This window comes from Eublepharis macularius, chromosome 2 (assembly GCF_028583425.1).
Source record: "Eublepharis macularius isolate TG4126 chromosome 2, MPM_Emac_v1.0, whole genome shotgun sequence".
NCBI lineage: Eukaryota > Metazoa > Chordata > Lepidosauria > Squamata > Eublepharidae > Eublepharis > Eublepharis macularius.
Window position 1 is genome coordinate 52,865,790 of NC_072791.1, and position 24,220 is coordinate 52,890,009.

General features: G+C 39.2%; 1 protein-coding gene across 1 annotated transcript in view; it reads left to right on the forward strand.

Annotated features, from left to right (window-relative positions):
* Positions 1-24,220, forward strand: part of HEATR5A (HEAT repeat containing 5A) — an 81,982-nt gene that overhangs the window by 37,576 nt on the left and 20,186 nt on the right. Inside the window, exons 12-24 of the mRNA XM_054971822.1 lie at positions 831-930; positions 1,556-1,665; positions 5,424-5,587; positions 5,688-5,860; positions 7,148-7,253; positions 9,256-9,446; positions 10,471-10,630; positions 11,351-11,540; positions 12,298-12,467; positions 17,266-17,404; positions 19,679-19,858; positions 20,635-20,874; positions 21,330-21,511. Coding sequence (XP_054827797.1) covers positions 831-930; positions 1,556-1,665; positions 5,424-5,587; positions 5,688-5,860; positions 7,148-7,253; positions 9,256-9,446; positions 10,471-10,630; positions 11,351-11,540; positions 12,298-12,467; positions 17,266-17,404; positions 19,679-19,858; positions 20,635-20,874; positions 21,330-21,511 — 2,105 coding nt within the window. The remainder of the gene's footprint in view (positions 1-830; positions 931-1,555; positions 1,666-5,423; positions 5,588-5,687; positions 5,861-7,147; positions 7,254-9,255; positions 9,447-10,470; positions 10,631-11,350; positions 11,541-12,297; positions 12,468-17,265; positions 17,405-19,678; positions 19,859-20,634; positions 20,875-21,329; positions 21,512-24,220) is intronic.

Genomic DNA, 24,220 nt, shown 5'->3' on the forward strand with positions numbered 1-24,220 from the left:
ATGGATCCATGAGGCCAAATTGGCTTGGTAAGAAGCCACCTTCCATGTTAAGTAGAGGTGGAAGAAAGCATTTTTTCCTCAGGTGAACTAACTTGCTTCTCAGCAATAATATTGATTCAAATATAACTCATAACTATTAACTGAATTAGCTGAAGCTCATCAAATGTGGGAAGCACAATACCCTCCGGGATCTCAGCCTCATGGACTAGCAACACCTGCATCTTGACCGGATCCATTTTCAGTTCACTTTTAGCCCTGGGACCATGGCTGCTGCATGAGGACAGAAAAATGTCCAGACACCCGGCGGGGGGGGAGGGGCGGGGAGACATGGCAGCCGAGTGCCATGTGTGCTAACAAAAGCCTGCAAGCTGAATCTTACATTTTAAAGAGCAGCATGTGGATCCAGAGCCACAGTTCAGCCACACCTGCAACTTATACTTCAAAAGGGTCTACAAATATGTATCTCCCATTGTTTTGAACATTTAATTACTGCCATTACCATAAATGGCTAAGATTTTTATTTTATACAATAGCTGAACAAATTTTCTTCCATTTCCTTATTAATCTTTCAGCTGTTACCTATGCCAACTTTTAAAGTATGTGAACAATTATATTAAGATTTGAACAGATAGTACAAGGTGATGTCTTACCAGCTTAACCAATGAAAAACCAAAGCCATGTGAGTCGGAGGGTACAGTGAGGAAGGGAATTGGAAGTGATCAAGCAGAAAAGTTGACAGGATCCACCCCAATTTATTTTTTGTTTTAAAAAGATGGGGGGGAAACGAACTCCTAATTTATTAATAGTTACTCACTCTATTTTTTCCTCAGCTATCAAAAGCTTTATTGTCCACTGTGGGGGGCTACTTACCGATGAAGTTATTCAGAGTCTTCTACCTCCTCTTCCATGTGCTGTTGATTTACTGACACAGTAAGTATTGTGGAGAAAAAATCTTTCTGAAGCTATTAGTTGACCCCAATAATGTCATTAGGATTTTTAAGCTGTGGTTTCATATTCAAGAAGTGTTTGGATATATGTCATTTGGGTTTTTAAAAACTTAGTTTGTTATTGGTTATTATATTTCAATGTCAACTTAGAGAGCATTAATCATAATTAAATAAAATTAAAATGGGGAAAAGTCTATTAATGTATTACTCTGTGAGTGAGAAATGTACTAGACTTGTAATACCCAATGTGACAGTCCAAGACTAATTTATAAATGCCTGTAAATTCAATGTTATTTATACTTTACATGATTATAGTATACACTAGTTAACATGTTTTTGAAATGTTTTCTGCATTGTGGCAGCCATTGCTTCTTTCCTCTTTTTAAAGGATCTGTATAAAACAGTTTATATACCTACATTATTAAACAGTGAAATGAGTACAAGTTCTTTAGAAATAATTGAAGTTGTATAGTCTTGTATGGTGGCTTAAGTTTGTAGGTTTCCAGGTAAAGTACAAAGCAAACCAGTGAGCTGCACACTTTTACCTCAAACTTGTACCTCAAACTTTTACCTCAGTCTAACTTCAACTTGTGAATTTTTATTTTAAGGCTTCCTTCATTAAATAAAACCTATGGCAATCCAGTAAAATCATCATCAGTGACTTACAGGAAAAGACTTTATGAATTGCTTACACTGTTACCTCCCAAGACTTATGAAGGTACATATTTTCTCACCCAAAAAAAACCTGCCCTGAGATACCCTAATGGTTTCCTTGTTGTCATATTTGTTTGACTGTAAATGTGCAAATAACAAATCTTGTCTCAGTACAAACTTAAAGTATCCTCCTATTATGAATCCATATTTTATGGAGTTGTCAAATGTGGTATAGTATCCATGCCAGCATGCTACCTGACAGAGTTGCTCTTTAGAAAGGTAAGATTTCAGGGAGGCTTTACATGTTGGATTGGTGAGGATGAGTCCAGGTTGCTTTTCATAGAAAGTGAATTTTAACTGAGTAAAGATTCTGCTTTATCTAAGGGTAGAGTACTTAGGAAAGGAAAATATGTGCTGCTTGCCTACTTTGGATTTCAATTCATATACTTGCCTGCTTTCATTTGCATAGCATTTCTTATTATAGGAAGAGTAGTGACCACAATAGTAGTTTCTCCATTTACACATCTAAACCACAGCGCAAACCCACTACAAGCCATAATTTAGAAACATAGAGCTAGAAGGAACCCAAGAGTCATCTAGTCCAGCCCACTGCACAGTGCAGGAAATTCACAGCTAACTCCTCCCCTCGCTTCCCCCAGTGATCCCTGCTCTATGCCCAGAGGAAGGCAAAAAACTTCCAGGATCCCTGACCAATGTGGCCTGGAAGAAAATTTCTTCCTAATCCCAAAGTGGCAATCAGCATTACCCTGCCTGGACATATAAGAAAGAGCCATGAGAGTCTAGTACCAGCTCTTCCCTTCATGCTCTCCCTTTCCTGATCTGTGTATGTTCATATTAAGTCAGAGAATCATAGCTGTCAAGTGACCATCTAGTCTTTTCTTAAATACCCCCAAGGAAGGCGAGTCCACCACCTCCCAAGGAAGCATGTTCCACTGAGGAACTGCTCTGTCAGAAGTTCTTCCTAATGTTTAGCTGAAAACTCTTTTGCTTTAATTTTAACACGTTTCTGGTCCAACTCTCTTGGGCAACAGAAAACAACTCTGCTCCGTCTTCTATGTGAAAGCCTTTTAAATATTTACTTGAAGAGGGCTATCATATCACCTCTCAGTCGCTTCTTCTCCAGGCTAAACATACCCGGCTCCCTCAACCATTCCTCATAAGACATGCTCTCCTTTGTGGCCTGCCTTTGGACACTTTCTAGCTTGTCAACATCCTTCTTAAACTGTGGTGCCCAAAACTGAACGTAGTATTTCAAGTGGGATCTAATCAGAGCAGGGTAAAGCAATATCATCACTTCATGTGATCTGGACACGATACTTCTGTTGATACAACCTAAAATTGCATTTGCCTTTTTAGCTACAGCATCACGCTGCTAATTCATGAACCCTTAGATCCTTTTCACATGTACTACTGCCAAGAAAAGCCTCCCTCATCCTATAAGTTTGCCTTTGATTTTTCCTACCTACATGCAGAACTTTATTTCTCTTGACATTTAGTTAGTTTTAGTCCAGTTTTCCAACCTATCAAGATCACCTTGAATCTTTCTTCTGTCTTCTACAGTGTTTGCAACCCCTTCCAATTTAGTATCATTAGAAAATTTAATGAGCATCCCCTCTATTCCTTCATTCAAGTAATTTATATGATATCGAATAATACAGGGCCCAGGACAGATCCCTGAGGAATTCCACTTGTCACTCCTTCCCAAGAGGATATGAAACCATTTACTAGAACTCTTTGGGTGCGATCTGTCAACCACTTACAAATCTACCTAACAGAAATAGGATCCAAACCACATGTTACCACTTGTCGATGAGAATATCATGTGGAACCTTATCAAATGCCTTACTAATTGCTGGTTGATCTCAAGGCACAGTTAAACTTCCTTAGCCATGTTTTGGTGTGATGTATGAGCTGGTACAATAACTGTATGTGGAACAGCAGAATAAAAATGTAAGAGACTATAGACTTCAGCCTGATGGCAAACCCCTTTGTCCCACATAATACATTTATGATCTGATTCTTACTGAAGCAGCTTTTACATACTGCAGTATGGGGGCACTATGCTAGTTCTGAATATGAGTATTTTCAATGTAGTGCCAGAATATTAATAATTACACTGTTCTCTCTTTATTATAATCTCTTTTGTCTTTACATTTTAGAAATGTAAAGTTAATCTTATTTTAATTTTAGTTACTTTCACATAGAAGTTTTGCTCCTGTTTCATGCATTTATTTATTTAACATTATTTATAGTCTGTTTTTCTTACTGAGACTCAAGGCAGATTACACCATGTAAATAAATACAATCAATGACTGGAACATTCAGTAAACAGTACAAGAGACGATGGGTTGCAAAAATTTGGAAACAAGCAGAAGTCTGATACAAAGTTGGGGGAAAATGCTGAAACAAAATATAAGCAGATTGATACGATATATTAAACAACACAGAACTGTCCATTCGGAGCATACTTGCAGCAACAGGCGGTGCACAGCAGTATACTTATCCTTACCAATGCATCTCTCTGAACCATTTCTTTACATCACCGCCCTATTACCTGTGTAAGAAGGACTTCCTTAATAATTCAGTTTTGCAGAGATAAGCATCCACCCAACATCATCCCCCAATTGTCTACTTTCTGTGTTTTCCCACTTTGTTGCAGTCTTTCCCATACCTGATTTGGTTATGATCTTTCAGGGCAAGTGTCTTTGTGGGCTGTGTAGAGACAAATGTATGCCTTTTTCATATCTATTCCATAACAGTGCCATTTTTCTTGACCCAGCCTTCCATGGCTGCCATGCCACCACACCACCAGATGTCTTTTTGGGGCTTTAAAAAATAGACATATTACTACAGCATTTTAAAGAAAAAAGCAACTGAAAAAAACATTAGTGGGGGGGGAGGAAGAATGACAGCCATGGGTGGTTGAGGGAAGGAAAGTGCAGGGAAAACGCTGCTGGTATTGCCTTTGCATTCAAAGTGGCAATGGAAGAGACACAGAAAATTACAGTAATATGGGTGCACCCTTGAAATGACTTAGATTACTAAGCTAGTTGCATTTCTCCTTATAGCAGCTCTTAAATCCAGTAACAAAAACTGTAGGAGAAATCAATTTGCATCTTATTATCAATGCTTTCATTCCCATGTTCGAACTGCCCGTGTTCGAACTTCCCGTGTTCGATTTGCATAGCTCTAAGCCTGGAACGTGTGGTATATAGAACACACATATCTTCCATTTGGTTTTGCTGCTATTCTAAACTGGGGTTTGTTTGAATCTATAACCTGAAGGAGGAAGCCTATAACTCAGCTTTTGATCATATTCCTTTCAAGAATTCCCTTTCCACCAGACTTTTATGCCTCAACAAAATGTGGCAGATTTTGTATTGAAAGCTTAAAAGTAGAAAAACAAGAGCCAAACAATTATTTCCCTTTCTGGTTCTTGTCTTCTCTTTCTCAAGCAACATGGAGAAAGGGTGACTAATGATGCCACTTTAAGCACAGTTACATTAGACTATGTCCATTGACCTCAGTGAGGTTAGAAAAGTGTGTGTAAATCTGTTTAGGATGACACTGCTAGTTACTCTTAAGTAATGGTCATTTTCAAAAATAGTTCAGTAGAATATATGAAATTTCTTAAGTTCAAGTTTCACTGTGATGTATTGAACTTACTCAGTTCTGTGACTTTTCAGCTTTTGTCAGGCACAAATACCATATCTCTTATCTATATCTATCTATCAAAACACTGTTGTTATATATGGGAACCAGCTCTGAGTAAAAGTATTTTTCTGCCTCCATTATTTTCAGGATGTTTCTCTGCTATTCTCAAAGAACTAGTGCCTGATTTGACTCAGCCCGATAACCAGATGACAGCATCTGTTTCTTATCTTCCTTCTCTCTGTCATCGGAATGAACTTACTTTACTTGGTCCTCTGCTACAGGAAACACAGCACAGATTTATTGAGGAGCAGGTATTTACTTTAGCAGTTTCATAGCATTTACATGAAAGAGGCTGTTGCACTGTGATTTGGCCAGAAAGATTTAACATTTGTACTTTTCTCACTGTTGCAGCTACTGTTAGTTAACAGTGTAGCTGGAAGCCTGGAGTATGACCCATATTCAGTTTATGAGAAATCTTCAGAAGGTGATTTAGTGCCTAAACCTCTACCTCTAACATTATCCATTATCAATGCAGCAACTCGTCTCTTTGGAGTAATATTTTCCCATGTAGCCGAATTGCAAAGGTAAACTATTCATGATTGTGAATTTAAAATGGCACAATTACAAATGTTTAGGTAAGGAATTTTCCTGTAAGTAAAAATAGCTCATATTCATAAGAATTTTATAATCATAATTGTAAAATGAGTATAATATAAATTTTGTGTTGGTTTAGTTACTTTGAGCCAAGATGAAAGGTGAAATATAAATAGTTTAATACATAACATAAACAAATAAATACATTGGTTGGAAAAATTACCAAGAATTGGTTTGTTTTTTTTAACATTCTCTGGTATATTTTAGTCAAATAAGCATAAAATAAAGATAATATCTGTTTCATAGTATGTGGAATTCTCTGAATTGTTGTGGGAAGATTCATGAATAAGATTTTGTTGTATGTACATTATTAGATGGTATATTGTGTCATTTGATATAGGATAGTGAGTGCTATGCCTTGACCTGGATAGTCCAGGCTAGACCAGTCTCATCAGATTCCAGAAGCTAAGCAGGGTCAGCCTTGGTTAGTAATTGGATAAGAGACCAGACCACCAAAAAATTTCAGGGTCACTATGCAGAGGCAGGCAATGACAAACCATCTCTGTTAGTCTCTTGCTTTAAAAATCCTGGCAGGGGTTGCCATAAGTCAGCCATAACCTGACAGCACTACCAGTGCATTTTATAAGATGTCAGTAAGGTTGCCATATTTGACCATTTGAAGCCCTGAACAGCTTGGGTCCAACATTCCCAAACAGCTGCCTCCATTTATAACAAACTCCCAAAGCTTTTTAGATCAGTGGATGGAGCCTTCCTGCTGAAACTTATATTGTGCAAAATTTGGTTGGTAGGGACTAACAAAAGAGATTCTTTGCAGCCACTTCCTAGTTGTAGAAGTCCCTCTATGAGGAGCTAAGATGGCCATGAACCCTTAGACCTTCCAGACCTATTTATTCTGGAAAGCCTTTGACGTTCTATGACTGCTGCTATTTCTATTGATTAGCTACTGTTTTTATTGCCTTGGATTGACTGATGGTTATGATTGTCTGATTTGCTGGAATTTTTTTTAGAATTGTTTTACTGTGTATGTGGATTGTCCATGTCTTTACTCTTCAGAAACAGAAAAGTGATCCATAAATCAACAAAATAATATATATCAAAGGAAATAAATAATAAAGGGTAAACAACAATGGAAAATTTGTAGAACAGAAATATATTAAGCAGCTTTTTTAATTAGAAAAGGAAAAGAATCAGTGGATGTTTGGCTATTGAATATAAATGAGTACTTATTTTCCTCTCACTCTGTGTGGGTGCTTTAGGCTGCAAGTATTAGAACAATTATTAACATCCATAAAACAAACAAAAGGAACACGGCAGCAGATAGTGCAACACAATGTTGTATCTGCCCTTTCTAACTTTCTGAAGGTAAGAGGTTCCCCTTGTTATAATAACTGTTTCTTTGGCAAAAAATATTCCTATGGTGTTCATATGTAATGCTAGATATGCTCAAAACATCCATTTTACCCTTTATTTAAATTTTGTCTCCTTATTCTTCACTGGAATCAAGATTGTAAATTTCAAACTATTATAAGAATCTTGGGGAAAATGGGAATATGAATTATATTAATGCAGCTTTACGTATGTGTGTTTTTAGTTTTTTTTCTCCTTCTAAAATTTTTATTCTCCTCTCTGTTCATTATCCACTTGATTTCACCCTATTTTTTGTGTTCAGGCTTATATATGTGTGTGTTTGTGTGTGTAATATAATTACTGTTTCAGTGGATACATATTAAGTGATACTTAATATAGTGCCCCTGTGTTTTCTGACACCCACTTTCTTCCCCCACCTCTTAACAAAGTAAATCCTGCCTTTCCTCTGTCCTTTCATCTGCCTCAGGAAGCATTACCTCTGTGCCAGCAGGGAGCACCTGTTCAGAAACAGCTCCCTCCATCATATGAGGATTCTTTAGTGGGAACCTCCCAACATATTGACATTTGCCCATCTTGTTCTCAGAATTCCAAAATACCCACAGACTCAGCAAGGTTGGGGACCTCTGTATTATACTTCTGCAAAACCTAATACATTAGGAGCACAGTGGTTTTTTGCATAAGGACAACACTTTAGATAAGATTAAAACTGAAGTATTAAATTATATCTAATTAGAGAGTTGCAAGGAGGGAAGGTGGCATGGTATAGCCTGATCTCATCAGATCTTGGAAGCTAAGCAGGGACTGTACTTGGATGGTGGACCACCAAGGAACAATCTGCAGAGGAAGGCAATGGCAAACCACCTTCTCACTTGCCTTGAAAGCCCCCTTGCTGGGGGCCACCATAAGTCAGGTTTGACTTGAGGGGACACTTGACAGGGAGTTGCAATATGGAGCTTATTTGGTGGTAATGAGATTAAAGGAAAAAGAGAGATTAAGAGAAACTAATGCAACACAATTTGGCTGTAGTTTAGATACTGTTTTGGTATTTGTATGTACTAATGTGGTTTTGTTATTTAGTATGTATATTAAAATTAAAATGTCAAAGGAAACTCTGTAACCCTGTATCAACAACCTTGCTGATTTGTGGAGCCTGCACCGTGATTTCAGAACTGAGTCTCCACAAAGCCACAAGATGTTAATGCATGTAAGAATGAGTTATATTTTTAGTATCCAATTGAAGAAGTATCCCAAAATCATACTCCCCCCCCCCAATCTTAGGGATCACTTTCAAAATTGAAGCAGCTAAGAATGATGGAATAACTGAATACGAAACACTGGCCACCCAGACTTACCTGGGGGACCAGGTTGCAGGCTGTGTGGGGGAGGAGGGCAAGGTGGGACATGGTGGCCATCATGTTGCTCAAGAGAGCGGGGAGCTGCAGTTCACGCACATCCACAGGCCCTGGTCTGGGGAGCTGGCCCCTCCCCCTCAGCACTTGGCTCTTGGCTGTCATCCCACTCAGCCCTCCCTTTTCCCCTGTTATGGGGATCCCCTTAAGGGGTCTGGGGAGTGAGGCATGGCAGGTGCATGCCTAGCCGAGGGGCTGCCTCACTCCCAGGTGGCAGGGGATGATTCACACAGGAGTGTACACCCACATACCATCCCATTGACTGTCTTCTCTTGTCCCCCCCCCCTTAGAGGCGGGCTCAGCATGGGGATCATTGGCTGGCAGGCAGGTCAGCTGATGCTTGGATCAGTGCCCTATGCAGTGCCAATGCTCCGTGAGCTGTAATATCAACTCCAGCACTGTTGTCTGTTGTGTTTCTGTTGCCTTGCCCCCCGCCCCGCTCTCCTCCCCCATTCAGCACTGGCCTGCAAATATACTCATTATCCTTCCAAAACAGAAACAAACTCAATATAGTTATTTTATTAGAAAATAGCAGGAATGTTTGCAGTTGGGTAACTAAAATTACAACAGCTTTCTTTCTGTTGTAGAACTTGGCTAGTTGCAAGGGTAATTTGGGTTCTGAAGAAATCCGAAGGTGTGCTCTGACTTTACTGATGAATGCCTTGGAAAGTAGTAATCCGCTTTTAAGGTGTTCTGCTGCAGAATCCCTTGCCAGACTTACCCAGGTAGTTGCTGACAGTGCCTTCACTGCTGGATTGGCACAAATGAACTTTGACAAGTAAGGCACTTCTTTTAATATGGTTTTATTACATTACATTGTTCCTATTTTATATCCTTTTTCTTAGTAGTGCCAGTGATTACTTAGGTAGGGATCTGATGTCTGTACAATGCATAAATGGTATTTATGCAAGTTGTTGCTACATGATTTGGCATAATTTTTAAGAACCTGTGAGAATAAGGCATGAATAGTGAATCTGATCATTATTTGTGAACTCATAAAACTGCCTAATATTGAAACAGACCATTGGTGTGTCATTACTGTCTGTTCTAACTGGCGGTGGTCTAAGGAAGAGCCCTTTCACATCACTTGCCACTGGCCCTTTAGCTGGATGTGCTGGGATTGAACTCAGTGCATTCTGAATATAAAGCAGGTGCTCTGTCATTGAGCCACAGTTCCTCTCTATACTTGTTTTACTTACTTTAACATAAAATACCGAAGAACACCTCAGTTGACCTTGAGTTTTTTTTTTACTGGGAGAAGATTATGTATGCTGATACCCAACATGAATATAAATGTTTGCACTTCATCCCTTCGTAGTGCAATGGGACTGAATATTAGCAAACAGCATTTTCTTGACCCCCCCCCCTTTCCCTATTTAGTTCATCACTGATGTGGAAGTACCAAGTGGGCATCAGAATCTGTGCAGTTCTGGATCAGGAGCCTTCGTATTCTGCCTTCATACATCTACAAGCATACCAGTCAACAACGGCTGCACTTCTAAGTATGCTTTCCTGGGAAAAAGTAGATCTGTTTAGGATTGCTACTAACATCTGTTAGATGAGTGCTGCCCCAGTACCTGTAGTCAACAGAGATGGCTTTTCTGTAGCCATACCTTGTTGAGGATAGTGTTGAACTTGAAAACATAGTGCCATTGCGTTTTTGGTTACAGACCAAAGGATTGAAGTGACCATTTTGCTATGAGGAAATGCAAAATAATATTATCTTTGATTCTGTGTAGTCTTACTGTAAAGTCGGACTTTTGATCCTCTTTTAAATATAATTTTTTCCTTACAATTCATAGGCTAAAATCTGCTAGGGATGTGATATCAAGAGCAGGGCATTCTTTGGCTCTGGGATCTCTCTATAGATATCTAGGAGGTATAAGCTCTACTCAGCATCTGAATGCATGTGTTGGAATACTTTATACACTATCTCAGGACAGCACTTCACCTGAAGTACAGGTATTTTGTTTCAGTGTGCACTTTCTTTCCCAAATGTTTGCCAAACACTTGAATACAATGGGTTTGTTCCAGTGCAAAATTTTCACTTGCACTTGAGCATTTCTGCAAGTGAAAATGCAAGAAAAAGACCACGGTAGCCACTTGTGCTATGTCAAACTTAATTGTATCCCCCCACTTGTCTTTCTGCTTGCAGAAGATCTTGTTTAATAAATTTATGGGCAATGAACAAAGTAAGCATTGTCCTTCTTTTCATCAACTTCCACTTTCTGAATGTAGTTTTACTTTCTTCTTTCCGTGACTCTTAAGTTAGCATGGGGGACTGCTTACATGTGTTGGGGGGGGGTCACACACATACCAAACCTTCCCCTTTCCTGGGCTGCCTCCCCATTTTGTTCTTCACATTGTGGTAGATTGTGTTAAATAAGTTGCTCTTGCACATTCAGGAAGTCAGGGAAGATAAAGAGTGTGTGTGTACACATATGTGCCAGAAATAGCCCTTTTCACCTTCTCAGCCCTTTGCTCACCTTTGCCAGGAGAAATTAGATGCATTCAACTTAAATATTGTGTAGTTCCTCATCATCTTATTGTGCAAAATCATTAGTGTCCTATTTATCACCTTCTCACTGAATTGCCCTCAGTTTTTTATTCAGTGTGCAAATTATATAATTCATGCTTGTGTGTGCACATGTGTGACAGCGCTACATTTTTGATGTTTTACAGACCTGGGCACTGCATTCCTTATCACTGGTCATTGATTCCGCTGGCCCTCTGTATCACATGCATGTGGAACCTACCCTTTCTCTTGTTCTCATGTTGTTGTTGACTGTACCTCCTGCTTATGCTGAAGTCCATCAAAGCCTTGGTCGCTGTTTAAATGCACTTATTACTACATTGGGTCCTGAGTTGCAAGGTATGCATACATTTGAGGCAGTTTTGCACCGAAAGTTATGTAGTTGAGACTTGTTCATTTAATAGAACTGTGGCATGAGTTTTCATCTTAAGAGCATTTGTAGGGAACAGTGTGAGGAATCATCTTTAAAATGTCCAGATTGTGGTAGTACCAAAAATCTATCAGATCATTTTGTACATAGCTTGTCACCCTCCAAAGTTCATTGATTAGAGATAAAGACAGTGACCTACGAGTTCCATTTTTGAGCTTTTCATATGAATCAAATCTTCCCTCTCAAGAGAACCTTTCTGTGTCTTGAACTCTCAGCAAATTTATATCCTGTTAGATGAAACTACTTCCTCACGTAGATAAGAATAATCCTACTGTGAATGCAAGAAGGATTACTTGGGCAAAGCTAGGCTTCCTTTTATCCTTGGAATCCACCTTGCCCCTTGTGCATGGATGTACATATACTTGCATATTCTAATCAGCAAGGGAAATAAGCCTGAGCTAGTGGGAATATAAACTGGCTCATTACAAGCAGGGGCAGAAGAGGGGCTTCTTATTGGACAAGGGAAAGCCGTTGAGATATAGCAGTCATGCTGCACATTTTCCATCAGTACCACACTACTAAATAAAGGACCTTTTATTAAAAATGGCAATTTTAAAGGTAATTTCATAAGCATATTCTTTACAGTACTTCAGTTTTGATGATGTTATTGGATTACTGACGATGACAGAGGTAAGCCTGTTCTCTTCCTCTTTGTCTTATCTGTAGGCAGCAACACTACAGTCTCAGCGTTAAGGGCATCTTGTCTCCTGGGCTGTGCACTGATGCAAGACAGTCCCGATTGTCTTGTTCAGGCTCATGCCATCTCTTGCCTTCAGCAACTTCATATGTTTGCTCCACGTCATGTAAACTTGTCTAGCCTTGTAAAGTGCTTATGTGTAAGTATAAATTTAAAATGCTTTTTCCAGTCTGCTCTGTTTTGTGACTTTGGAACTGGTGCAGTTAGACTGCTGCTGTAAAAACAGAGGGATCTACTTTAAGGGAAAACAGCTGTTCAACACAAACCTAGTAGAACATTTCAAACAAGGTAAATAAGTCATTTTCCGTTACAGCAAGGTTTGAGTCAAGAAGCATCTTAAAGACCCACAAGATTTCCAGGATAAAAGCTTTAAAGAGTCAAAGCTCCCTTTGTCTGGTTGGTCTTTAAGGTGCTACTGAACTTGAATCTTGCTCTTCTACTGCAGAACAATGTGGCTACCCACTTGAAAATATAGTGAAATAAGAGTCTTGCAGAACTTTAAAAGACCAGTGGCTTTGTGACATGAGGTTTCATGTACTATAGACTGCCTTGTCAGATGTATGAAGTTGGTAGATGTATGTATTCAAACGTGTATACATAACTACCAGGAATAAAAATTGGAATGAGTGGGAACCAAAAGGCTGTGAAAGGCAAGTTCTAATAGATCTGCAATGCTTCCACTTCAGTATTCAGATATATTCAGGATAAGCATAGCAACTATTCTTTTCAGCAGTAATTGATGATAATGTAATATTTCTAGCTTTGCTAGGCTAATTTCCTACACGTACTGGGAGAACAACCCCATGGTCCCATGCTGGTTCCGCACAGTGACTATTCTTGATTGAGCTCTCTTTGCCACCATAAAAGCAAAGGCGATGCAGTGTTTGTATGGTGGCTTGCCCTGTACTTTGCTTGCCACAGCGACTGTGCAGCCGCTATTCCACCCTCTCTGCCACTGGAGGACTTCCTTAGGCTTAAAAAAAGTAATTAATATACCATTATAGTGTTAAGTTACAGTGGTGCTATTTAGTGATTTTAATCTATAGCAATATGCCAGTTACTAAATGTAACTGATATATCACTACAGTTTAAAATGGTTAATTGACATATCACTGTAGCCTAACTCTGTCTGCAGTACTTTGGTAGTGACCTTTTTTTTAAAAAAAGGTCTCTGGTGGTCCTAAGGAGGACGGAAGGGTGGCAATGGCTGAGGCAAGGGAAAATGGTGCTGATGTGAGGGGACCTGTAAAAATGTACACCTTCACATCCACACGGCATGCAAAAACACTTTGATTGTGGTATTTCCCAAAAGATTTTATCAGTCCAGGTTTGGGAAGGATTGGAGCAAACCAGGGGGGGGGGGGAATCTGGATACTAGACAATTGGGGAATGATGTCATGTGGATGCTTTAAAAAAAAATCCATCTCTAGTTTGAATACCAAACAAAACCTCTGTGAAGCAACCAGAATAAAACCTCTGTGAAGCAGTTAAAACACCACTAAATAGAATCAAATCTATGGATAAATTCTAGTTCAGCAATTGCACTTTGGGTTCCCCTTGAAGTTGTTGTTGGTGGTGATGTATGGTGAATTTTAGCTCTGTGGTAGGTTGTCCAGAAAGACTGAAATATTCCCCCACTGATTTCTGGGAAATATAAGGCCTTTTAATGTCAGTTTTGTATCCTTATTTTTTTTTTTTTGTATATAGATAGTACTATTGTCTTGTGTAAGCAGCAGGAGGGCATTGTTAGCATATTATGGCATAGGTCACATTGCAGGGTGACCACATAAATAAAAACCTGTGTGATACAGCTGATGTTATTAAGCTCTGAGTAGATACAGAGTAAGAATCAAAGCTATTAAAATACAGTGAGTGCTTTCTTCATATTTATGTCAGGATACACTTTTGAGTATGTAGTCAGTATAAATAAGAGGATTTGTCCTTGTATAAATTCTTTTGGACTGATCTTTCTCTGGGGATCTGGCTTGTAATGCTTTACAGCTAACTACAGGTTAGTTCTGGCAAGAAAAAGTAGGTCATGGAAATGTAGCATCCAGTATTAAACACTCTAAATTTAGCACTTAATTTCTGGGTGTGTACTGGTACCATCAGGGCAAGACTTTAGGTTGGAGGTCCAGGGCCCTGGACTAAAGGCTTAGTAGAGGGGCTCCCCAAAGGAGCCTATAAGTTTGCATTTGACAGCCCATCATTTAAATCTGGAAAGGTGCATAAAACAGTTAAGTCCAGAGTTTTAAAGTATCTAACTGCACCACTGCAGATGTAGTTTTGAATTGTTCCTAATTAACAAGGCCAGGATTGACCACCCTTGGCATTTGTGCATGGGTCTTTAACATTTTTATCACCTTGTTTACAGAGATTTTAGTCTGCTTTTTTCTATAAAAGCAACACATTGTTTGATATAAAATTATAAGTAATTTCTAATTAGGTTTTGTATTAGTGGCATCATAGTTTTGAGCAGATACTAGTGTAGGAAGCTGTTTTTTTATTTTAAGGATGTAAGTTTTCATTCGGTGATGAGAATACAATTAACAGCGCAATCCTAGGAGGAGTTACACCAGTCTAAGCCCATTGATTTCAATGGGTTTAGACTGGAGTAACTCTTCTTAGGATTGCACTGTTAGTGTTTGTCTCGTGGCATGTTTGAGATAGAACAATACAATGGGTTTATTCTGTCCTGCTGGAATCAGGATCACTATGGTATTGATACCTGGGGTTTATCGTGACTGGATTATCATTTGTTTTTGTGCAGGAGATCTTGTTGGAAAATTCTGTGTTGGTAGGTCTCTGTGCATTGTTAAAACTTCAGCAATTTTCAGTGCTGTTTCTTTAATTTTTTCCTGTGTTTAACCATTAATGTCAATAAAACACTTTTAGCATGTTGAGTGACTTTTTATTTTAGCCTAATCAAATTATCTCTTTAACATCTTTATAACTGGCCATAACTTGTTGTGTACATTTTATTTTTTGCATTAGTTTGACTTTTAACATTTTCAGTGCCAAACAAGAGAACACTTTCTGGGATGAGTGTGTGTGTGTGTGTTTTATTTGTATTGCTTGCATTTTCTGTATCTATTTATTGCCATTTTCCTTGTCCTTTAAACTATGGGAGAATGAAAGAGATCAAAAATTTGCATTTCGCTTTGTCTTGCAGTTCAGTTTGTGTGCTCTGGCTTTTTTTGTGTAAAACTGGCAAACTTCAGTTTTTTTTATGCATGCCTAAATCTCAAGACAATGTGTGTCAACTTGAATAAAGTAACCATTTGCATACTTGAATTTCTTGTAGCAAACATTTTAAAGATACAGTAATGTTCTTGACTTAAAGATTTTCAGGGCATATTTTTGTATGTGTTGTGTGACCTTGGAAATTAGTGTGCATGCAGGAACATACAAAAATATAGACATGGACTTGGTTTGATTAACTGCATTTCCAAAGATTTTATTCTTTGTATCCATTTTATCTCCTTTTTCAATCTTTCATTCTAATGCCTTTAAATTGAGAAATGAGGTACATGGCCTCCAACATGGCTTCTCTACCACAGGCTCTCTCAGTTCTGCCTATTTCTCAGGTTTTAATATTGAACATTTTAATGGGTACAAGGGTACAAATGGTAAAAAAGAATGCTTACTTAATTCTGTGTTCATTTAATTGTTTCCTTCATCATAACTTTTAGAGCCTGGTTTTTTGCTTTAGTACTACCAATTTGGCTAAATGCTGGCTTTGTTATATATGTGGATTCCATCAAAACTAACCTTAAATTTAGAAAAAAAGAATCCATTATATTAACACATATTAAATATGCCAATTTAATTTTGTCATCTGTTCAGTTTGTAAATTAAGAAAACAATATAACCAGTGTAGTGTTAACACAGCAGCATTTTGGAGACTAATTTAAGAGAGCAAGAAAAGTTTCAATAATAGGCTTGTCACATAAAATTGATAAACTTCTGAGCCCATATCTCTGTTTGTTATTTCACAGAAGTCTTAATCTTCACTGTGCTGCCTCGTCTTTCCTTATTTTATAAGTATTTATAAATATTTATAAGTATTATAAGCATTTTCCTGTCCCTTGCTACATTATGATCTTTTCAAGTTTTATCAAACATGCATTATATCCGTGGTATAAACACAGTTCTTTAGAATTGCGGTTTGATTGTGTATAATAATCACTGCAACAGAGATAAAGGTTGGATCCAGTCTTCCCCTTGAGAGAGCAGCAGACACATCTTTTAAAGCAAGGGGAAATATTTCATTTCTGTGAATTATCCCTACAACTGCAGACTCTCGTACTACTCACACGTGTTTCTATGCTGCAGTTCCTTCAAGAGGTTCAGGGCAGTGTATGTGGTTCTCTCCTCCTCTGTTTTATCCTTAAAATAACCCTATAAGATAGGTCAGACTGAAAGAGAACAACTTGCCAAGGTCACCCAGTAAGTTTCACAGTAAGGGAAGATTTGAACATGGTATCTTCATCCTAGTCCAACACTACACCACACTGACAGTCCCTCCCTCTAAACACTTACATTATTTACATTATTTATAGTCTACTTTTCTCACCGAGACTCAAGGGGCTGCAGCAGGAAAAACCCACTCTCTAAGTGAAACTCCTCTCATAGTTTTTTTGGATCCCACAATCAGTCATTATTGTATAAGCATTCAGAGTCTTCACAATTAATTATTTTTCTTGCTTAGTGGAATTTCAATCAACAGTTCTGTGTTTTGAGGGTTTCTGGAAAGGGAGAGGAATCTTGCACTTACAAATCAATAATATTGGAATTTTTCTTCCTTTCTTTTGACTTTTTTTTTTCTAATATATGACTTCCCATTTTGTCTCAACCATTATTATTGCTCAGGAAGCATCAGATTTTTGCATTTCAGAAAACTACAAAGGTTCATATCTTTTGTCTGTCTATTTCAGGTGAATCTCTCTAGTTCATATCTGTTGTTGAGGCAAGCAGTCCTAGCTTGTTTACGGCAGCTTGTGCAGAGAGAGGCAGCTGAAGTATCTGAGCATGCAATTTCCCTTGCTAAAGACAACAGAGAAGATTTCAATCCAGGTACAACTACAGCATTTGACCAACTTGGAAAAATCTCATTTTCTCTCCTTTTATTTTGGGTCTTGTGCAAGTTCTTTCCTTTCCAGATAAAATCCTGTATGCATTCCATCATGGCAGCTTCGCTTATTTGAACAAGACCTTCTGCTAGTGCCACCTTGCACATGGGCAAAATTAACAGCTGCCTGTACATGTGCATTCTCTGTGGTGGCCCCTACTTTATGGAATGGTCTACCTGAAGAAGTTAGGAAATCACCCACTCTCCTGTCTTTCCGCAAACTATGCAAAACTGATTAAGATAGGTAGCTGTGTTAGTCTGTCTGTAACAGTAGAAAAGAGCAGGAGTCCAGTAGCACCTATAACACTAACAACATTTGTGGTAGGGTATGAGCTTTTGTGAGCCACAGCTCGCTTCTTCAGATTTCTTATGCAAAACTGAACTTTTCAAGAGGGCTGTTTTACTCAGATAGGAGGGCTGTAGTGTAAGAAGTGATCTCAAAGAGATCAATTGGTAAAGGAGGACTTGCTGTAAGTATGAGAGACCACAGACACTACTACTATTGCTGTAAATATGATCCTATGTTGTTTAATATGTCAGTTTTAGAATTGCCTATGCTCTGTTTGAGAATTTCTTCAGCCCTGTATTGGATTTATGCTGCATTTTAAATCTTTGCAAATTTGCATGTTACATGTTTATTGAAATATCTTTTAAGTTGACGGTACTGACTCACACTGTGTAATCCTCCTTGAGTCTAACTGAGAAAGACAGACTGTAAATAAGAGAAATAAATGACGTTGCATAGAAAATATTTTCAAGTTTCAGATGGGCATACAACTTAAAATAACTATCCCACCTTTCCTCATGGTTCAATTTAAAATCTGTAAGATAAAGCTGCAAACAGCACCTTCCCCCAAATATTCCTGCAGTTTATATCCCATTGAATCCACTGGCAAATAAAAATGATCTTGAAGGGCTTTCCTGTAGATAATCCTATAGATTCCTCCACATTAGCTTTTTATGGTTTTTTCTCCTTACTATATGGAATTAGACAAAAGTTTAGAAGAATTGGGTCTGGAACTGTGCAGTGTCCTGTGTTTATTCTCTGCTTATGTACTATAATATGAGAGGTATGGGGAAGAACTAGTTCTTTAAAAATTATTTCAAAGTTAACATTTTATTTCAAAACTTTTTTATTTATCCACCTACTGCATTTTTATTTTCACCCTTTCTCTTAGAAGCTTTAGCCTTTAGTTTAGGCTGAGACGGAGTGATTGGCCCAAAGTTACCTTTATGGTACAGTCTGGATTCTTGGTTCCCAGAGAAACATCTTTATCTTTAAGGATCTTATCTAGCTCCCTCACAGCTGCTCTTCCAAGTCTCAGTCTTCTTCTGATTTCTTCATTGCAGTCTCCCTTTTGGTTGATGATTAAGCCAAGGAATAGGAAATCTTGAACAATTTCAGTGTCCTCATTGCCAACTTTAAAATTGTGTAATTCCTTAGTAGTCATTACTTTTGACTTCTTGATGTACAGCTGTAATCCTGCTTTGGCGCTTTCTCCTTTAACCTTCATCGGTAGTCGTTTCAAGTCTACACTATTTTCTGCCAGTAGCGTGGTGTCATCTGCATATCTCAAATTGTTAATGTTCCTTCCACCAATTTTCACTTCACCTCTGGGAATTCACTCTGGGAACTAAGATCAAGATAATCCAAACTATGGTATTCTTCATTACTGTGCATGGATGTGAAAGCTGGGCAGTGAAGAAAACTGAAAGGAAGAAAATTGATTCATTTGAAATGTGGTGCTGGAGGAGAGTTGTGGTCAGCCAGAAAGACAAATAAGTAGGTACTAGATCAAATCAAGCCTGAATTCTCCCTAGAAGCTAAAATGACAAAACTGGGGCTATCGTACTTTGGTCACATCATGAGAAGACAAGATGCTCTGGAAAAGTCAATAATGCTAGGAAAAGTAGAAGGCAGTAGGAAAAGAGGAAGACCTAAAATGAGATGGCTCGACTCAATAAAAGAAGCCACATCCTCCAGTTTGCAGTTATCTGAGCAAGTCTGTTAATGATAGAATATTTTGGAGGTCTTTCATTCATAGAATTGCCATAGGTCAGAGGTGACTTGACAGCACATAACACAGTATGGATTCGAACCCATATTTCCCCTCTTCTGCTCAGCACTGTTACCACAACAACACACTTGCTCTTTCAAGTTCATGGTCATATGAAAGCAATAGTATTAAGCTCTCTCTCTTTCTCTCTCTTCTTGACAGACATGAATATCAGAGAAGTAGGCCTTGAAGGAGCATTGCTGATTTTACTGGACAAAGAATTGGATCTAAAACTGTGCCAAGATATAAGAGAAACTTTAATCCATATGCTCACAACAATGGCTGTTGAAAAACTCTCTTTCTGGATGAAGCTATGCAAAGATGTTCTAGCCGCCTCTACTGGTAAGAGCTAATATCTACCTAGAAACAAGCCTATAGTATATATATTGCCACGTCAGAAAAGAATCCTCTGACCATCATACTAGGTTGGTCTCTTTACTTGTCTTGCTTTCTGCCAATGTGTCCCATTACACCAGCAAAGGTGATGTTCATATGTCACAATATATGAATTAAACACTGATTTGTTGGCATTGTGTACAAACACTATGTGCTTACACAGCTCCTGTGCCCCTCTTCCTACTTTTCTGTCATATGAAGCGTAATATTTTGTGTGTAATGTATTTAATTTGGATTTTATTTCTAAGTGCTAATGTGGGTTTTTAAAATTTTGACCATGAGTTTAAATGCAAAGGCAGGATGGGTGAGTAGAGAATGATCTGACAGAACTCTCAAAGAGTAGGAGGAATGTCCTTTGCTTCCAAGTCTTTCACTCTGCTCACATCCCTACTCTTCCCCTCACCCTGTACCCCTTTGTCTCCCTGTGTGTGGCTGCTTCTCTCTTTTGCTTAGTTATCGATGAACTGGGCTGGTCAGAAATCAAAGCAAGCAGTCACCTCTTATTGACCCTCCTCCTGATTGTGTATATGTTGATATGTTTTTACTGTATTTATATCTGTTTGATGCCTTGGGGGCCCTATTTTTTGGGTGGAATGGTGGCATACGAATATTTTAAATGTAAATAAATGATAAGTTATACTAACCTCTGCAGCCACCCTGATCCGCGATACAAGTTACACCCCTCAATAAGCTGTTGGTCCCCCGTTTGTGTCTTAATGCAGATTTCACAACGGTGGCTTCTGTAGATACCACCCAAGAAGAAGAAGGAGCTCAAGGCGATGATGAATTGGTATTAGCCTTGGGAAACGATGAAAAATCTCACCCGTTCCCCCATCCACGATGGTCTACTAGAGTTTTTGCTGCAGAATGTGTTTGTAAAATAATTGGCCAGTGTGAGAAAGCCGGGGTTGTTCACTTTGACATAGCTTTGGCACAAGAAATGAAGCAAAGGGATTCAAGAGGTATGTGCTAAAAACTAGAAAGTCATGGAGTTCAAAGTGAAATTAAAATTAATTCTGACAAATACTGGCTTAATGGTATTTAGCATAAGGATCTTTACTATTACCACTGCATACACTAAGATGAATAGAGCATGAATTCATTCTAATATCAGTTACTGTTAACTTCTATGTGTGTTTTAACACAAGCACTACTATTTAGGCACATTTTTTCAGATACTGCAACACATGCTAGATGAAACAAACTTTATACAAAATGTTGACAACCTGTGCTTGTTGTTGGTCATTCCTTTAGCAACAATTTGTGTATGTATAGGTGCATGCTTCTGAGGAAGGTAGAGAAGAGGAATGAAATTGGCTTGGGGCTTTTAGGAGCCCATACTGCAAAATCAAGTGACAATATTTATATTAGGAAATGATTTCTTTTCTTGTCTGTTTCTCTTTGGCTTCATCATTAGATGATTTCTTAGTATTGCATTTAGCAGACTTGATCCGCATGGCTTTTATGGCTGCTACTGATCACAGTGACCGGCTTCGTCTTTCTGGCCTTCAGATGTTGCTACTTCTTGTTCAAAAGTTTGCTGCTGTACCAGAACCAGAGTTTCCCGGTCATGTAATTCTGGAGCAATATCAAGCAAACGTAAGGGGCTTTTTGATTCTCGGTGCTTTTTGGTCAGATGTCACCCATCACCCTGCATTAATTTTAAGCATTGCTATAAAATACGACGTGACTACTATTGTACTCTGCCCAGACTGAACAGAGTTTACAGAAAGGGTGCTATTAACATATAAAAAAATTGTATGGATTTGCCTAAAATAAAGCAATTTTGGAAGATATTGGCCTAGATCAAGAGAACTATGAGTTCTCTGCAGCACAGCAGATCTTTGTGGCCTTCTTTTTGCTGCAGCCCTTTGTGGCTCCCTAAAGCCAATGGATGGGATGCATTGTGAAGACCTGGTATGGAGTGCAGGAATTGCTTCTCCAACAATTTTCTAGATCCAAGCCAATGGGCTGAATAACATGGAACAGATCCAAAAGTCCAAAGGGGGGTGGGTGGTTTTTTCCAGTTCCTTGCTCATGCTGTTCCTGGGGGTACCACATCCCCCAGAAGCAGCATTTCTGGCAGCATTTTGGGCTGCAGTGGGAGGAGAAAATTTCCAGAAAATTTCTGAGGGCAGAAATCCTACCACCTCTGATAACTTTTGACAGGATGCAAGCTCATAGAATTTAGTTAGTAAGATTTCATCTAACCTTATAAATATTCTATGCATTTATTTATTTATTTCCATTTATAGTCTGCTTTTCCCACTGAAACCCAAGGCAGATTACAAGTATGATTAAAAAAAACTTTTCAATCAGTAAGCAGATTACAAAATAACATTTGGATCTAACAACAAAGATTCCTAGTAAGACAATGGCAGTTGAGCCTGGATTATAGAATAGGAAAAACCCTGAACAATAAATGCAAATTTATCTGCTTATGGTAACAAGACAGCCAGTGTAGGAAGGACTTTATCTCTAATAAGTCACCTGAGCAGAACAATTATTCTGTAGTTTTGCTCCCTCTACAAGAATGCCCTTAAGAATACTTCTGTTTTGCTCATTCTGCAAAACAATAGAAGCTTGGGGGTCTTCCTAATAGCTTCAGGCAGACCATTCCAAAATATAGGAGCCATCACAGAGAATGCATGTGAACAAGCAATTGCTGATTTTACAAGTTTGCAGGGTGGCACCTGCTTAAGGTTGCCAGGTCCCCCTGTCCTCTCAGCAGGAGGCAGGTGACCCAGCACCTATCTTATGTTCTTTTTCTTGCATGCGTGCTCCCGGGCCCATGCGACGACATCACTTCCGGGAAGTGATGTCATCGCACAGGGCGCGGCCATCCCCGGGAGCGCTCCTGCTCTCTACAGGGGGCCAAATTGGGCTGGATTTGGCCTAGATCGGGCCACTGCAGAGCGCAAGAGAGCTCCCATGCTCCACAGTGGCCCAATTCAGGCCCAAGTTGGCCTGGAACAGGCTGCTGTTGAGTGTGGGAGTAATTATGCACTCCGCAATGGCCTGATTCAGGCCTAAATCAGCCCAGATTGGACCCAAATCAGCCAGGGTCGGTCTGGAACAGGTTGCTGCACCATACAGGAGTGCTCCCATGCTTCACAGCAGCCCGTTCCAGGCCGATTCAGGCCTGATCCAGGCCAGATCAGGCCCAAGGGAGTGCGCTTTGCCACCTGGGAGTGCACCCCATGAAGACCATGCCTCCCCCCGCCAGCCGGGTAAGTGGAGGGTGGGAGCGGGGTATCCCCCGCCCCCCCAGTGGGGAATTGGCAACCCTACACCTGCAGAAGGCTTTGGTCACATGATCGGTGCTGTCGCATCATAACTTAGTATGTAGATTCAGTGCTTTTAAGGGCTTTGAGGATGATAGCACCTTCTAATAACAACTGTGCTTATATACTGCTCTTCTAGACAGATCAGTGCCCCTCTTAGAGTTGTAAACAAAGTCAGTGTTATCATTACCCCCACAATACAGCTGGGGAGGTGGGGCTGAGTGGAGTGGCTTACTCAAGGCTAACTACTGATCTCATTGCAGTAGTGGGATTCAAACCGGCAGAGTGCTGATTCACAACCTAACCTCTATGCTACAGCATCTTTGTCGATTTGAACCCTGTAACTGATTGGCAATCCATGAAATGTCTGCAGAAAGGGATATGCAGATTCCACTTGGTGCCTGATAGTAGCCAGGCCCCAGCATTCTGTTCTAAGTGTAGTTTCCAAGTTGTCTTTAAGGGCAGACCCATGTACAGTACATTCTAGTAGGTTAGCCTCAAGGTAAAGCATAGCATGGATCCATGTGACCAGGTTTGCAGAGCTGAGGTAGGAGACCAGCTTTCAAGCTAAGTGGAGTTTGTAGGGTGCCTGTTTTGCAGCTGCATCAGCTTGCTTCTCCAGCAATAAAGGTGGATCAAGTGTCAACCCTAGGCTCTTAACTGAATCAGCAAGAGTCAACTCGACTCCATCAAAAGTGGGGAGCATCATGTCCATTAGGACCTCAACCTTCTCAACCAAGATTACTTCTGTTTTGTCAGGATTCAGTTTCAGCTTATTTACTCTTAGCCATTTAACTAAAGCCATCAGGTCTTGGTTCAGAGTCTCTACAGCATCATTAGGTAGATAAAAAATAATATAGAGCTGGGTGTTATCAGCCTACTAATGACACAGTATTCCTCAGCTTTAAATGATTTTCCCTAAAGCCTTTACATGAAATTTGAAAAGGGCAAGATAGAGCTTTATGGAACCCCAAAAGGCAGCTCTCTTGCAAATGAAAACTGGTCTCAACAGCAGCTTTTTGAC